The sequence below is a fragment of the Chaetomium strumarium genome, assembly GCF_033439665.1.
Source record: "Chaetomium strumarium strain CBS 333.67 chromosome Unknown B0T15scaffold_1, whole genome shotgun sequence".
Lineage (NCBI taxonomy): Eukaryota > Fungi > Ascomycota > Sordariomycetes > Sordariales > Chaetomiaceae > Chaetomium > Chaetomium strumarium.
In genome coordinates this window covers 5,759,167-5,772,600 of record NW_026944429.1, presented here as the reverse complement: position 1 = coordinate 5,772,600, position 13,434 = coordinate 5,759,167, and the positions used below count along the sequence as shown (strand labels likewise).

Sequence of the window (13,434 nt, the reverse complement as noted above, 5' to 3'; positions counted from 1 at the left end):
ACATGGCCCGCATATGCTGCGGCCAATACACAAACAAACACAGCAGGAAGACGGAGCTGGTCGCATGTGAAGCGACCGCGGCAAAGCTGTCAAAACATGGATGGCCAGCGGAGCAAGTAAACAAACAAAAGATCACAAAATCAGGCGAAACAAAAGATTCGGCCACAGCATAGTCGTCCTTGGCGGAATGTTCTGCGGTTCCATATCCCATCCATTCAGGCTACACCACCTATCCTGATATACTGTACGCGGATAGCAGCTAAGGAGGCATTATGTAGGTAGTTTCCCCAGTTATCCTCTCAGGACTCAGAACCCCAAAACCCCGTATCCAACCATCTAACTCTCAGGCTTCGCTGTGTACGCCTCCCCACTCTCCCTGCTTGCTGTGGTATCGAGAACCAGTAAAACTTCCCGCCCAGACCTAGACCCAGACCTTCCTTTCTTTCCTTACAATGTCATCACGATAGTAGGTATGTGACAAGTGACGCCGTCCTGCAACGCCGTGTGGGCTCCGAAGTGCCTTCGCCTGGCAAAATCATGAAACTTTGAGCCATCAACTCCTCTCTTTCCGGCCTGTCTCCTTTTGCGGTTCCCGTGTGGTCATGGTGATGTTTAAACAAAAGAAATGTTTCAGAGCCGATCTGCTCGGCCAGTGCGAGTGTGTGTGCGTGGTTCTTGTTGGTGTTATTGTTGTGGTCGGTAGCGGCTTAGGCGGCATCCAGCACCGTGGTAGTTAGCTATTATGTACGCGGCTCCCATATCCCAAGCCAAACCAAGAACCCCGCCCATCCTTCCATCAAACGCAAGTTCATGACTTGACTGCCGTCTCCGGGTCAATCTTTCGCCTCTTGCCCTTGGGCGCGGGCGCCATCCGCGGGGTATAAGTGACCGTCCTCGTGACGACCTCGCGGATATGTCGTATGCTCGACCTTGACTCCCTCTTGGGGTGCCCTGGAGCCCCGGGCGCCTCGGAGGGCGCTGCCGGGCGTTTCGTGCCGGACGCCTCGGCGAACCTCCTCGACTTGAGGGCCGCCTCCCAGTCGAAGGGCGACTTTACCGACGCGGCGCTGAGCGGCGACCTTGGCGAGTAGAGACCTGCAGTGGACAGGGCGGGTGACGCGGGCAGCTTCATGCTAGGAAACACTGTGGGCCCGACAGCCGGAGCGGACATTGGGCACTTCGTGCCGGTAGGCGTATGCTGCCGCTTCGTGTCGATCGGCGTCGGTTTCGGGCTCTTTGTCCTTTCCCTGTCCTCCTCTTGGGACTCGGAACTTAGCTCGGACCGTGCTGTTGACGGAGCGCTCTCGACCTGCTCGCCCTTGTCCTTCTCGGAATCTCCCGACTCCGTTGAGGTGTTGCTCGTAGTGCTGCCGCTGCTGCGTGTGCTGCTGGCCGTACTTGTTCGGTTGAGGGCCGACTTCCCTGTTTGCGGGGGGGAAGCGATGCTCGGCGAGACGAGTGACATGCCCTTGAGGAAGTCCAGGTAGGCCACGGGCGGGGTTATGGGGGTCTTCTGCAAGTCATGCTCAAGCTTGATGGTGGCGCTGAACGGCCCTGCTGAAGGCAGTCCGGCCGAAGGTAGGCCAGAGGAAGGAATGGGATCCCGGAAGGCCGATGTCCGTGAGATAGCAGACAAAGGAGTATTAGAAGAGACAGCAGAGGGGAGCGAGACGGCCGAACGTAGCTCCGTACCAGATGGTGGTATGTGAGGGAAGTTTGCGGTGAGGGGCGTCGACACCCTCAACGTAGGTTTGGTCGACATGTTTGGCCGTGTGTGTTGGCGAGTAGGCGATATGCGGTTGACGTATTACGTCCAGGTCTTGTATGTCGAACTGACAGTCGGCTCACCGTTGAGAGGTGGTTGGGGAGCGAGCCCGGCAGTTAAGTGGGAAGGGAGGTGGAAGAAGCAGCAGGGCGGATAGCCAATGACTATATGAACGGGGACAGGTCGACTCACGGACGAGGGTCCAGGCTCCAATCCGAAGGATCAAGCAGTGATTCCCCGCGTGGGCTGGCTCGGAGGACTAGGACGCACTCCCCTAGCTCGGGATCCCTGTCTCCCTGAATCCCAGGTACCTACACTAGAAGTGGGCGGACCGGGATTTGTCGTGTGGCTTGAGAACTCAACGACAGCTAGCCAGGGCTGTTTTGACTTGTCCAAAATCGGCCCGCGATGAGACGAATGTGGGGGTAAAGACCAAGACCAATGACAGTTGGACTGAGAAGCAACTGAACTGAACACGAGAGAGCGTTAGCCAGCAGCACTTGGAGCGAAGAAACTGTGCACAAGGTATTTGTGTTGTCTTAAATATGACAAAGGTCCGAACAGAGGTCGCAAAGACGACTTCCTCGGACGAAGTAATCCTTGTTGCAGGCACGGATGGGCGACAGCACACACTTCCATGTCACTTCCAGTTGAGTGAGAGGGGCCAAAGTAGCAGCAAATCAGGGGAGGCGCCGGGGGTGTAGGGTGTGGGGCGGGCACCCGAGAAGCGAAGCGACAACTTGACAGGGGTAGTGCGGGCGGCAGTGAAGAGTGTAAAAGATGTGACCGGATGCAAATTGCAGCTGGCCAGCCGCGTTCTTGCTCAAGCGATTTGTGTGTGGTCTTCAGCCAGTTGATCCCCGCCGCTCGTTCGGGGAAGGGGCTTTTTCGGGAGGAACGAAGTGCAACAAGTTGTCGACAGGGGACGGAGAAGGAAAATGAAGCAATAGAGAGCATGCACTCACCGCTAGTGAATCTGAGCGCTTAACAGGGCCCAGCGTCCAGGCGTCGACGTTACCACGGTCGGTAATATGGAGAGCCGCCGGGGCAGACACTGGCAACGGGCCGAGTCCGGGGTTTGTCAAGTGTACTCTTGACTCCGTCCCTGCCGGGAGCAGAGCGTCCAGCCCGATTCGCAGATCAGAAGGCAGCAATAGACGACGGGCCCAGCACTAAGGTACGGACGGCGCCTGCTTCATGCCACGAGAAGCCACGGCCGCCGCGACGGGCGGATCGTGATGATGGCGTCGGTAACTTTGACTGCCGCAACCGCCTAGAGCGGGATCTCGCGCCTGATTGGTGACGCGCCCTGGAAACTCGGGCAAGGATGGGCGCTAAAGATCGTATTATTAGCACGTCGCCGCTTGATTGGTCAGAACTTGCCGCTTACCTCGACGACACCTGATCACAACGACCGACGATTCCTCGACGTCGAGTCTTTTAGTCGTCAAGGACAGAAACTCGCAGCAGCAATCTGCGTGAGTGGGCTGTGGATATGTCCTGAAGAAGCGATGCCAGGCTACGGTGGGATGAGATGAGAAGCGCCGGGGGGTTAAGGCGGCTCAGGCGAGAACAAAAAGTTTCCAGGAATAGTTTTCACGGGACCGGCCTGTGAATATCCAAGGAGGTTTTCTAGCTGGACGAAGACCGAATTGTATGCGCGAGCATTTCAGGTGAAAGAGGAGTGGACGGCTTCCGGAGCTGACGGTCGAGGGACAAGAAGCTGAGAAGACACTACCGCCGCGGCGGGAGCCCAACACATATAAGCACAACCTTTCGGTGGGCAGAGTCTAACCGCCTCTGCGAACTTAATGACGGACGATGGGCGGGTAAGCTCTTGCACCTGTTTCCCGGAGCCGCCATCTCGGATGCTTCAGCGGAGCGCGCGCCACGCAGCTGCATCTCTGGTTAGCACGAGCTTAGCGGCTTCGTCATTTCCATCCTCCCGGGTCCAGAAGCTACTGGCTGTCCGTCGGCGAATCCTAACACTTGCGGCCGCGCTTAATCCTCCGACCTCGAATGGTACGGCGTCCAACCAACACCGCGCGCGGCTGTTGACGCGCTTGCAAGGAACGGTCTAGTCGTCGGTGCTTCTGTTGGCTGTGCGGCCCCAGACGGTCGTCTTCCACGTTCGGGACGCTCCATCCCGCGACCCCATCGGTCAGCCATTGGCTCCCCATCTACCTGCCTCCGTACCACCGTGGTCCTGGGAATATAAGACAGACAGAGCGCGCGCCTGTTCCTCCGGTAACGCTCTTCTGTACGTCCAGGTCGAGAGCGCTGGCCAGCTCGGCAGCCATGTCGCGGGTTTGACGCATTGGCGAGTCAGCGGGGCGCTTCCGCGTCAACTTGCACGAGGACCGTCTGCCATTGCCGGCGATGGATCGTGCATCTCAATAGACCGATCCTTTGTATGTATCTTCAGCGTCCCCCTGACCCAATCCCAATGGACCGGCCGTGGCGTGGCTAGCCCGTTCCCTCGAGGAACTTGAAGGTTCCTAGAGGGTGCTTATGATCAAAGACGGCATCGAAGATCTTGCAATAATTGGCCGCTGGCGGGTTGTGAGGTAACTAGCCGCTGTCAAAAACCTGAAAGCATGATATACGGATCGATCTCTGTGCACCAAGCAACGTGGATAGCCGCGTGGGCGATCCTTGCTACCAGCGCAGCCTCCACATCCCGTCAAGACATGCGCTGCATGTCCGAGTGCATACTAGTAGTGTAGTTGTTCTGTTTATGACCAGCCATTGGACTGCTTCACATCCTCCGGAGATTGTTGCACAACCGACGTGGGACCATGTTCCCACCCGCTTTTCCATGCCCTTTCCGCCACCGGTCAGCCCTGCGGCGGCAGCAGAGTGTGTTGGCGCCCAACAGCAGCCTCGTAAGTGACAATATCCCAGCCGATACGGTGCATCACATCGCGGAAACCCGAGTGCTCCACAGACGAACCTCTCGCTCCCGGCCTGCTTGACAATTCAGGCTTTCCACGCAGTCCTTGGGGATGACACACAATCTGCCCCTGTGAGACGCGTCTGGCAAGAAAGCAGAGAGCGCTCGTCTTTGCTTCGTTTACCGCCGAGGCGTCTGAGCCTCGAAACCGAGCGAACGAGCTACTCTAGCTGCAGCAGGTCCGCCCAGAGAGCGGTTCCAGCCAACTGTCTTTTGCCAATAAACGCATTTGAGTGCCCTTAGAGTATCTGCGGAGAAGACAGAGCCAGACCGGAGGCGTCTGCCCTCATGCCTCCGGGACGGGCTGGTCATCAGTACTATGCTTTCCTTCTGCCAGGGCATACTTGAATCAGCCGTCTCTCTGCTATGCTATGACTCGATGCCATCCTACCGTCATTGCGGGTGTGGCGATGTGCTCGGGAGCACAGTGTTACCTACTAACGAGCCTGCAAGTTCCGGATCCTCTCAATCCAGCAGGATGCGCCATGCAGCCTTATGATGCAGGAAATGCACATACCGCTCGGTAACCAGTGATTTGCCCTTCGTGGTGGTTGGATGGTTGGTCAAGTCGTCAGGCAACGCACACATAACCTGTTGGGCAAACAGGACCCTGCAACTGTCGCAAGGGACGCCATGATCAGCCAAAGGTTTGCGCCTAAAGCGGTGTCGCTCTCAGCCAGAGTTGGACACATACTGCTGCTGCGTCACCCTCGCTGTATGCAGTTGGCTTGGCTTGTTGTTGCTCTCCGCGGACAAGTGTCGGCGTGCTACCGTTTGTCCTCACCGATCCCCTCATCCCATCGCCACTCGGTTCCGGCATGTCTGAGCCGCATTCGCCCCCGGATTCCCAGCAAGACTATCCCTCCCCCCATCCTCGGTAGTATCCTAACGAAGCTAAGGCAAAAGCTATTCGGCCGGGAAAGCTCGCATGGGATATGATTGCTGTAAGTGAAGTGCAGTAGATCGCGATACAATAAGAACCAAGCCGTGAATATTCCCCTGATGGACGGCGGAAACTCGGGGCCGGGCGGACTTGGGGCTGTGAGGGGGGCGCGAAGGACTTGGCGGAGGTCAGATAACGATCACACGGCATCTCCAATCAACCGGGCTAACGCAGTGATACGCTTGAGGTAGTGCCAGGTCTGTTTTGTCGCAGCCGTAAGTCGGGCAAGCGTCTGAATGGCCTCGTAACCATGACATGGGGAGGATTCCACTACCTCATTGTCCCTTTCCCCTCCCACCAGCCGAGGTTGGAGTTGGATTGATGTTCTGAATATCAAGTTCCTTTCCCACTTGGCCCTAACGCGGACGAGCCAGTCTCTCTCTCTCTCGCGATGTCGGGCGCCATGGAGCCCGAGCAAGACGTGCTGACTCCTAGTCCTAACCGGACCGGGAAGCATTGTCCGTCGGAGCGGGTTTCTTTCCTCATGCCACCTCCTACCGCCTACCCAGCTCCGTACCGTCCGGTCAAAACACGGCCTATCTCCCACTCACTGTTCTCATTTGCCCTTGCCAGCCTGATTGGCAGCTTCTGCTCGCTTGTCAGCTTCTGCTATCTCCCAGTGATATTCCGGCTTCCCAGAGAGTTGACGGAACGGCCACCTCAGCAACCTATTCAGATTCGTAGTAGCAACTCACCTCTCCTCGTAGCATCCTCCAGAAGCGGAACGTCCACGGCGCTCGCAGGCAAATGCACGTATCTCACCACGGAGCCGCGGATGAAGACGTTCTTGACGGCGCTCTGGAGTGATGGATCACACAACAGATCAGCAATCATCCAGTTGATAGGAGAAGAACGATGGCCCTCTAAGCGCACACAAGGACTCACCAAGTGCGGGTACTTGAGCTCCTCTAGGACCTGGATGTTGTCCAGCTTGATGTTGAGGTACTGGTCGACGCTCTTGAGCACGCCGCGAATCTGGATGTCGTTCTTGAGCTCGACCGTGACCTCATGGTCGATGAGGGTCTTGAAGAAGCTATGCTTACGAGTTAGCTTTTTTTGGGATCCGAGGACCAGACAGGGTGAGGGAAGGGGATCTCGCTGCCCGACTGAGGGAGTATGGCCATCTCCGCTGGCACTAGGAAGACACGACTTGTGTGATATTCTCAACCCATTCCCATACATCATCCATATACCTTCAATGCCACACCACGCAACGGCCCCTCACGGTTCACCGGACCAGCGCACACACCCCCTGGTTCTGAAGGGAGCGAAGACAAAAGGCAGTAAATCGTAAGTGAGCCAAAGCAGCGTAAAAGGCAGGTACAAGGTGTAGAGGAACGGAAAAGAGTGATCCACCTACCTGAAAAACAGCATCTTGACTTCGCGCAGCCGTCACTAATAATAAACGGGCATCAAGGCAGAGGACGGAATGAAAGTGTGAAGCTCTTCCTGTTGTGAGAAAGGACCCACTCCGAGTCAGCTTGGTGGCCAATGTGTAGCGTAATGATGATGCCTAAGATATCAGGCAGGATTTCCTGTCTGAATCGGGTTAGGCCGGACCTTGGGTGAACCTCCAGTGATGTGATCGAGTCCGTATCCGTGGAAGCCGAGGACGTCAAGGAACTAAAAAGATTGGACGACTCCGAATTGAAATGGCAGCAAAATCTTCCGAGCGCGCACCGTTCCGTCCCTAGATCGCACTGGTGTCGTCGAATCGGCTAAGCAACCGCCGGCAAGTCATCTTGCGGCCCGCACAAGTAGTCTAGGTCAAGGACCTACCTGCCGTATTTTCAATTCGTGCTAGATAGTACTACTATATCTGTGCGACGGATTCGCCGCTTCTTAATAATCCCAAATCCGTGGCGACCCCAGGTCCATACAGACCAGGGGCGTGAAAGTAGAGACAGTCATGAGGGGAAGAACTCGTGAAGTAATCGACACCAGACGAAATTGGGCAGCTGCTACTCTGTGCAACCTCTCTAAAACTGGTCGTTTACTTTTTTATATCTTGCAAGGCTGACCTCTTTTCCCTTCTTTCCCTCCATCTCCGATTTTCAGCCGTTCCATCCCACCGCGGGCTCCATTCTGCAGTCGGTAGTAAATATAGCAGACCATGCTCATCTGTCTAAAAAGATGGCATTGAAGGAACTCCCCGCCTGAACGAAGAACTAAGAGAACAATAACGTAATAATGGGAAAAGTAGACAAGCAACCACCAAACGGGGGCATTGTTGGGGGTATCCATCGTAAACCATTCCTCCTTGATGCCCTCGATGTACTCAATCTCCCCTTCCTAGACCGCCAAAGATTGCCGGCCGTAACCTTCCCTCCTACCACCACACCCCAGGCCCAACCCAGAAACCACCGGTGTCGTATTCGGAACCGCTAAATGCTATGCGCTGTTTCGCTGATATGCTGTGAGGCCAAGTTGTATTTGGTATCGGGAGATGACAATACGAAATGAGCCGCGTCGCCGACCAGAAACAAAACCTAGAGCACGCTCACAACGAAGAAAAGCGTGAGGGCCCGCCGTGTTGATGCACATGAAGCGGAAGAAAAGCGTTGCCCAATCTTTGAGAGAAGAAACATGAAAATAACAGCACGTCTCGCCAACCCCAAGACTCCTCGCCAAAGTATCCATGGCCGCACACCATCCCTGTTTTAAATAAGAGTATAGTGGGTGGGACGTTTCATAACTTCATGACGCGTTCTCGAGACATACGAGAACGGGGGGAATAGAGCTCAAGTTGGCGTTCTTCCATCATCCTGCGGAGGAGGAGGAGGCTGCTCAACTGCCACTCATCATTCGTCGTCATCCTCGGGAAGGAGGAGTTTTGCGCACTCGCCACTTCATCATTCGTCTTCATCGTCCTCCTCCTCCTCGGGGCTCGACGCCGCCGTTCTCTTTGCCTTCTTTGATGTAGTTGTGGCGGCACTGTTGCCATCTGACTTCCGTTTCGTCGCTCCGGTCGCCGTCTTCGTGCTTGTCTGCTCGGAGCCTTCCGTTTTGCCCCCTGGGTTTGCACCACCCGACTTGTCCTTCTCCATCTGCGCAACTTCTTCGGCCGTCAAGAAGCGCCCTCCAGGTCCGCGCGGCCGTCGCATAGCGTGGTTATGTCTCGACTCATGGAGGTAAGGCTTCCGGCCTTTACTAGTCAGCCGAAGTGCCTCCTCGAGTTTTTGCCGGGCAACCCTCCGCTTGAGAATGCGGTGAAACTGCTTAGCGTTGACGTAGAGGGGCGATTCCTCCACGACTCCAGACGCTATCTCGGGTGACTGCGGCGGTGGCATTTGCTGGGCCGCGGTCATCGGAGGGGGGACTGCCGAGCGCGCACCCGCGTGGTTCAACATCGTGGGCGCATTTCCAACCCCCGGGCTCGCGACCTGGCTGAGTCGCCGCTGCTGAGGCATCGTATTCATCTGCTGTGGCGACCGCGGCCCTGCCCTAGCGTCCTTCTTCGCGTTGACGCCCGACATCCTAGGCGACTGCTGCAGGCTAGGGTCCGACGCCATGTAGGGATAGGAAGAACCCGAAGCGGCCGCCGTCGCAGCCATAGCTGCAGCCTGGATACCCGGCATGCCATAATGCATGCTTTGCTGAGGAACAGCGTACTGAGTCTGGTACATGTTGTGTGTCTGCGTCGGAGATGGCTGGTGCTGTTGTGAAGGGAGGATGGGCGATGTTTGCGATAGGTGCTGAGAAGAGGCCGAGTTGATGCTGTTGCCGCCTGCAGAGTTCGGGTAACCCGTCTGAATGTGTGGTTGTGAGTGTGCGTTTTGCGGTTGTTGCTGGTATTGGGCGTATTCCATCATCCTCGTCGAGCTCCCGAGAAGCTGATAAGATCGCGGACAGTCGCGCTGCTGTATGGCGATGTATGAGCAATATGGAACCAACTACAATTGTATGTAATGAGCTGCCGGTGGATCTGATAACGATCTGGTTATGGAGACGCGACAGAGAGATGACCACTCAGGTTGGTCCAGGGAGCCTTCAAGACTGCTGATAAAGATTCAAGGTCCTGAGTCTATTTGGGCTCAAGGCGCACTGACAGTCCCAAGTCACCTTGTACCTTGTGGGTTGGGCTGGATGTGCACCCAATCTATTGGAGTGATGCGTTGGCACTCGTGAGGATCCAGCAAGATAGCGGAGCTGCGTAATTGGTCGCACCGCAGCTTCTGCAGGCTGATGTCGTTGCCAGGCGAGACTTGGGTGGCTCAGTCCCAGGTCTCTTTGGAGATGGCGTGGACAAGTACAGCCACGTGAGGACGGATGGGACTGTGCGATGGCACTTGGCTTCGTCGTGGACGATGAGCTTGCAAAATCTCAAGTCGCACCGAAAGCTAGTTGCGGGAGCTGAAGCAGACAACCGTGTGCGTAGGAGGATTTGCCGAGAAACGGTTGCCAGTGGGCAAGCGAGGCGCTTTTGGCCAAGTTCTGAACCCTATCAATAAGAGGCGTCAGTACAAGGCTCATCTAGCCCTTGAACGAAGAAACCCCGGATGACGGGTCCCTTGTTTGGGCGCCTCGGGTCAGGGCCAGTTTGATGCGCTGGCATGCATGACGGAATATGCACGAGGCGGGCCCACCTTGCCAACCAGCTCATCACCCCCAAGCCGGGTCGGGAGCCAGCACCAAAAAGAGAGATGGGGGGAACAGGAGGGGTAGAGGCAACCACGCTCAAGTGTATGGGGTTGCTGGGTTGTCCATCTCAAAGTCCATGAAACTGAGAGGCGGCGGAGGACATGAACCCAAGCCACCAGTGAGTAGAAAGTACGGAGTAGTCTCTGGTGCAGCGTATCCGACCATTGTAGGCACCTCCTTTCTCAAACTGCGGCTGGACTGCATGGCAGTCCGAGAGAGGTGGTAAGTCCAACTCGTAGCGTTTGGACTCAAGAGAGGTCCGGACGCGGTGGACAGCACCAGCTGGGTCTGGTGAACTTGGATTTGGCGGTACCCAAGGAGGAGGGGTCTGAGCCATATAACATAAGGCCTGGGGGAAAGGCGGGGGAAGGCAAAAGACAAGGTAAACAAGTAGAAGGTCCACGTACCTCTAGAAAGACTGAGCAGCGTCGGATAAAACAGAGTCCTTCCAGAAAGCTGATTGTTTGTCGAAACAATTCCAGTTAACTCCAAGTATTGCCGAGTATAGTGAGGACTACCTAGGTAATAAGCACCAGACGGATTCCTTTGGACAACAAGATAGCAGTGTTTGTCGACGGGTAGACGCGACAAGAACGGTACCTCGCTGGATTCGATCACAGGGTGTTCCCGGGTTGCCGACGTGATAAAGGGCACCACGCGTCAAGCACTGGCGGCTGCAACAGATATCAGGAAGCGGTAAGCTTGGATTACCTTTTGTTTGTTAGATGGCACAGTATCAAGGTCTTGATTGCTGTCCGCAGGTAGGAGTTATCACGGGATCAGGGCAGATCCAATGATGCGTCGAATCCTGAGGCTGAGGACTGTGATAGGTCTCCAGGCTGGTGATGCCTCCGTCTTCCCGTCGTAGCGGAGGACGGTGCTGATTTGTTGCCTGTTTTCTGGGGGTTGTGGCTCCTTATGCGCTCGAGAGTTGACTGGCTGGAAGATGAAGCCACTAGAAGGTGATGTTCAAGGGGCCGAGGTGGATACCCAGGCTGGTTCTGCTGAACAAAGATCGATCCGAACGATACCTGTCGCGAGTTGTGAGTGGGTGTCGCTTAGAAGACTGGTAATGGTCTGTGTCCCGTGACCATTCTGCGCGCCGGGCTCAGACGGAGGCTGATGGGGGCTGGCGGCGCGCATCGCATCACGAGGATGGCGAGCGTAAGGCAGCTCTGCATGACAGTCCGGGCCGCGTTCGAAGAACCGCAGGGATGCTGAAAGGGAGCATGTCCAAAACACACAGCAGAAACGTACCTGTGTCCCTTGTTACGGGGCCGCGTCTCGAGCGCCTATCTATTGGAGCGCTCTTAAGAGGGTAGCGAGGCCAAATGAGGCTGCGAGAATGCAGTCGCGGGCGCTTCGGCAACCCTAATTGGACTGGGCAACCGTCGCTGTTGCGATACGATTGGAGGCGGCCGTTGATTTGATAGGAATTTGGGGGTGTTCGACAGCCCTCGTTGGCAGCTTTGACAGTGGAGAGGGGGATTGGGTGATTGATTGGTTTGTGCGAGGGAAGGAGAGAAGACGAGGGAAAGCCGAACGATGATTTGAGGGTGCAGCCAGACTTCTTTAACTGGTTGATTTGGTTGGATGATTCAGCTCGACGAGTGGGACGGGTCGCACAGGATTTTTACAGGCTTTCAAAGGTGGCTGGCGGGGTTGAACTTGGAAAGTGGGCCCAGTTCCAATAAGATGAGGGGGCGGGGGCGTGAATGCAGGAAAGTGCCTGCGTGGATGCGCTCAAGTCTCGGAATCAGAAGCGGTCTACGAAGTACTTACAATCGTTTCATGACAGTACATCGTACATATTACATACTACCACATTATGTCCGCTCTAACATGGGATCTCTGGGTCCCAAAGACTCCCTTGATGAGCATTGCAAATAGTGTAGGCATTCAAGTTGGCAAGCATGCCTGTTTTGCGACACGTCGTGAAGCTACCAGCGGGGCTGCGGTCAGACGTAAGGAACGGAATACCAAAGGTGGCACGGTGGTAATAAGAAAACTACTAGTAGTACGTACCTAGGTAAGTTTCCCCGCCTCGGAACTCCCCAACTGCGACCCTTTCCCAGCGACAAACTCAGGTGCGATGCAACAAAGATGCGTCTCCTTGCCGACCCAGTGTACGAGAAGGATCCCTCAGCATATAGACACGAGCGTCTGCGACAGTATAGCATCACTCACTGACGTTCGCCGTCACCCCAGGCGAACATCGATACTCAAGGGATGGGGTGTATAGGCTTGACCGAGGATCGGCATCGACCCCGGTACCTGCCGCTGCGGCTGTTGTGTGGTGTTCAATCTCGGCTTAAACTTAGCCCCGACGACGTCACCCAACTCTCAAGCTTCCCGGCTAGAAATCAGAAACAAGCAAGCCGTCGTGGTGCGTTATGAAGTTGGTGACCACCGGCCAGCGTTAGGCGGTGCGGACTCTGAAGATACAAGGTCGATCAGAACTCGTCTGTCTGCACGACGGCATCATGGAAGCGATCCACGCCGAGATGATGTCGCGAATCGACCCATGAGTTTGGTTCCAACAAGGGAAAAGTCTAGTTGCCTTCAGTCTCAACGGCGCCCAAAAGCGGAAGTAGCCCAGTCTTTGAGGTGACATATCGCCAGCCAAGTGGTACGGGTTCACCGTTCAGCAAACTGGTGCGGCCGCCCGCTGGCCGGGTGTCGGACCTGAGACCAAAACCCGGATGCATGGCAAGCGCCGGGTTGACAACCGCCAGCATCAAGCCCAATTGAGAGCAACGTCCAGCCTCCAAGCCTCGAACCCGAAAAGTCGGTGTGGACCCACCTCAACCTCATCGCCATTGCATGTCGCCCATGGCGGTCAGCCGGGGTGGTCGATATTCGTCGCGGTGATTCTCCGCGTCTCAAGAGATAAACATTATCCTGTGCTGTTTATACTATCATACAGACCACGTCGAAGCGGTTTCCCTTCCCTCTTGTCTAGGTCCCCCAGGTTCTGAGTCGAGGTAACAAGGGTACGGATTACGGATACAGTGGCACCGTCCGAATCTTCGGGAATACCTGCCAGCACGAGCAGGGTCTCGGCCATCGCCACAACGGAATAGAAATACGATACATGTCACCCGCTTACACTTTTACATACCACAGTAGCCG

At 55.9% G+C, this 13,434-nt stretch overlaps 3 protein-coding genes across 3 annotated transcripts; all 3 read right to left on the bottom strand.

Annotated features, from left to right (window-relative positions):
- Positions 1 to 509: 509 nt before the first annotated feature.
- On the bottom strand, positions 510 to 2,006 carry B0T15DRAFT_62590 (uncharacterized protein). Its single transcript, XM_062871137.1, has one exon. The coding sequence runs from the start codon at positions 1,760 to 1,762 to the stop codon at positions 809 to 811; it is 954 nt and encodes a 317-aa protein (XP_062726908.1). The 5' UTR covers positions 1,763 to 2,006; the 3' UTR covers positions 510 to 808.
- A 4,327-nt stretch (positions 2,007 to 6,333) lies between these two features.
- Positions 6,334 to 6,843, bottom strand: B0T15DRAFT_388345 (uncharacterized protein; the record flags this gene model as incomplete). Its single annotated transcript, XM_062864442.1, has 2 exons — positions 6,334 to 6,459; positions 6,547 to 6,843. 2 exons carry the CDS (start codon positions 6,841 to 6,843, stop codon positions 6,334 to 6,336), a joined length of 423 nt encoding a protein of 140 aa, XP_062726907.1.
- A 1,670-nt stretch (positions 6,844 to 8,513) lies between these two features.
- On the bottom strand, positions 8,514 to 9,473 carry B0T15DRAFT_388193 (CCAAT-binding transcription factor (CBF-B/NF-YA) subunit B-domain-containing protein; the record flags this gene model as incomplete). Its single annotated transcript, XM_062864433.1, has 1 exon — positions 8,514 to 9,473. One exon carries the CDS (start codon positions 9,471 to 9,473, stop codon positions 8,514 to 8,516), a length of 960 nt encoding a protein of 319 aa, XP_062726906.1.
- Between the last annotated feature and the right edge of the window lie 3,961 nt (positions 9,474 to 13,434).

Coding starts and splice junctions, on each gene's coding strand:
- B0T15DRAFT_62590 (XM_062871137.1), bottom strand. CDS start 1,762: ATGTCGACCAAACCTACGTTGAGGGTGTCGACGCCCCTCACCGCAAAC.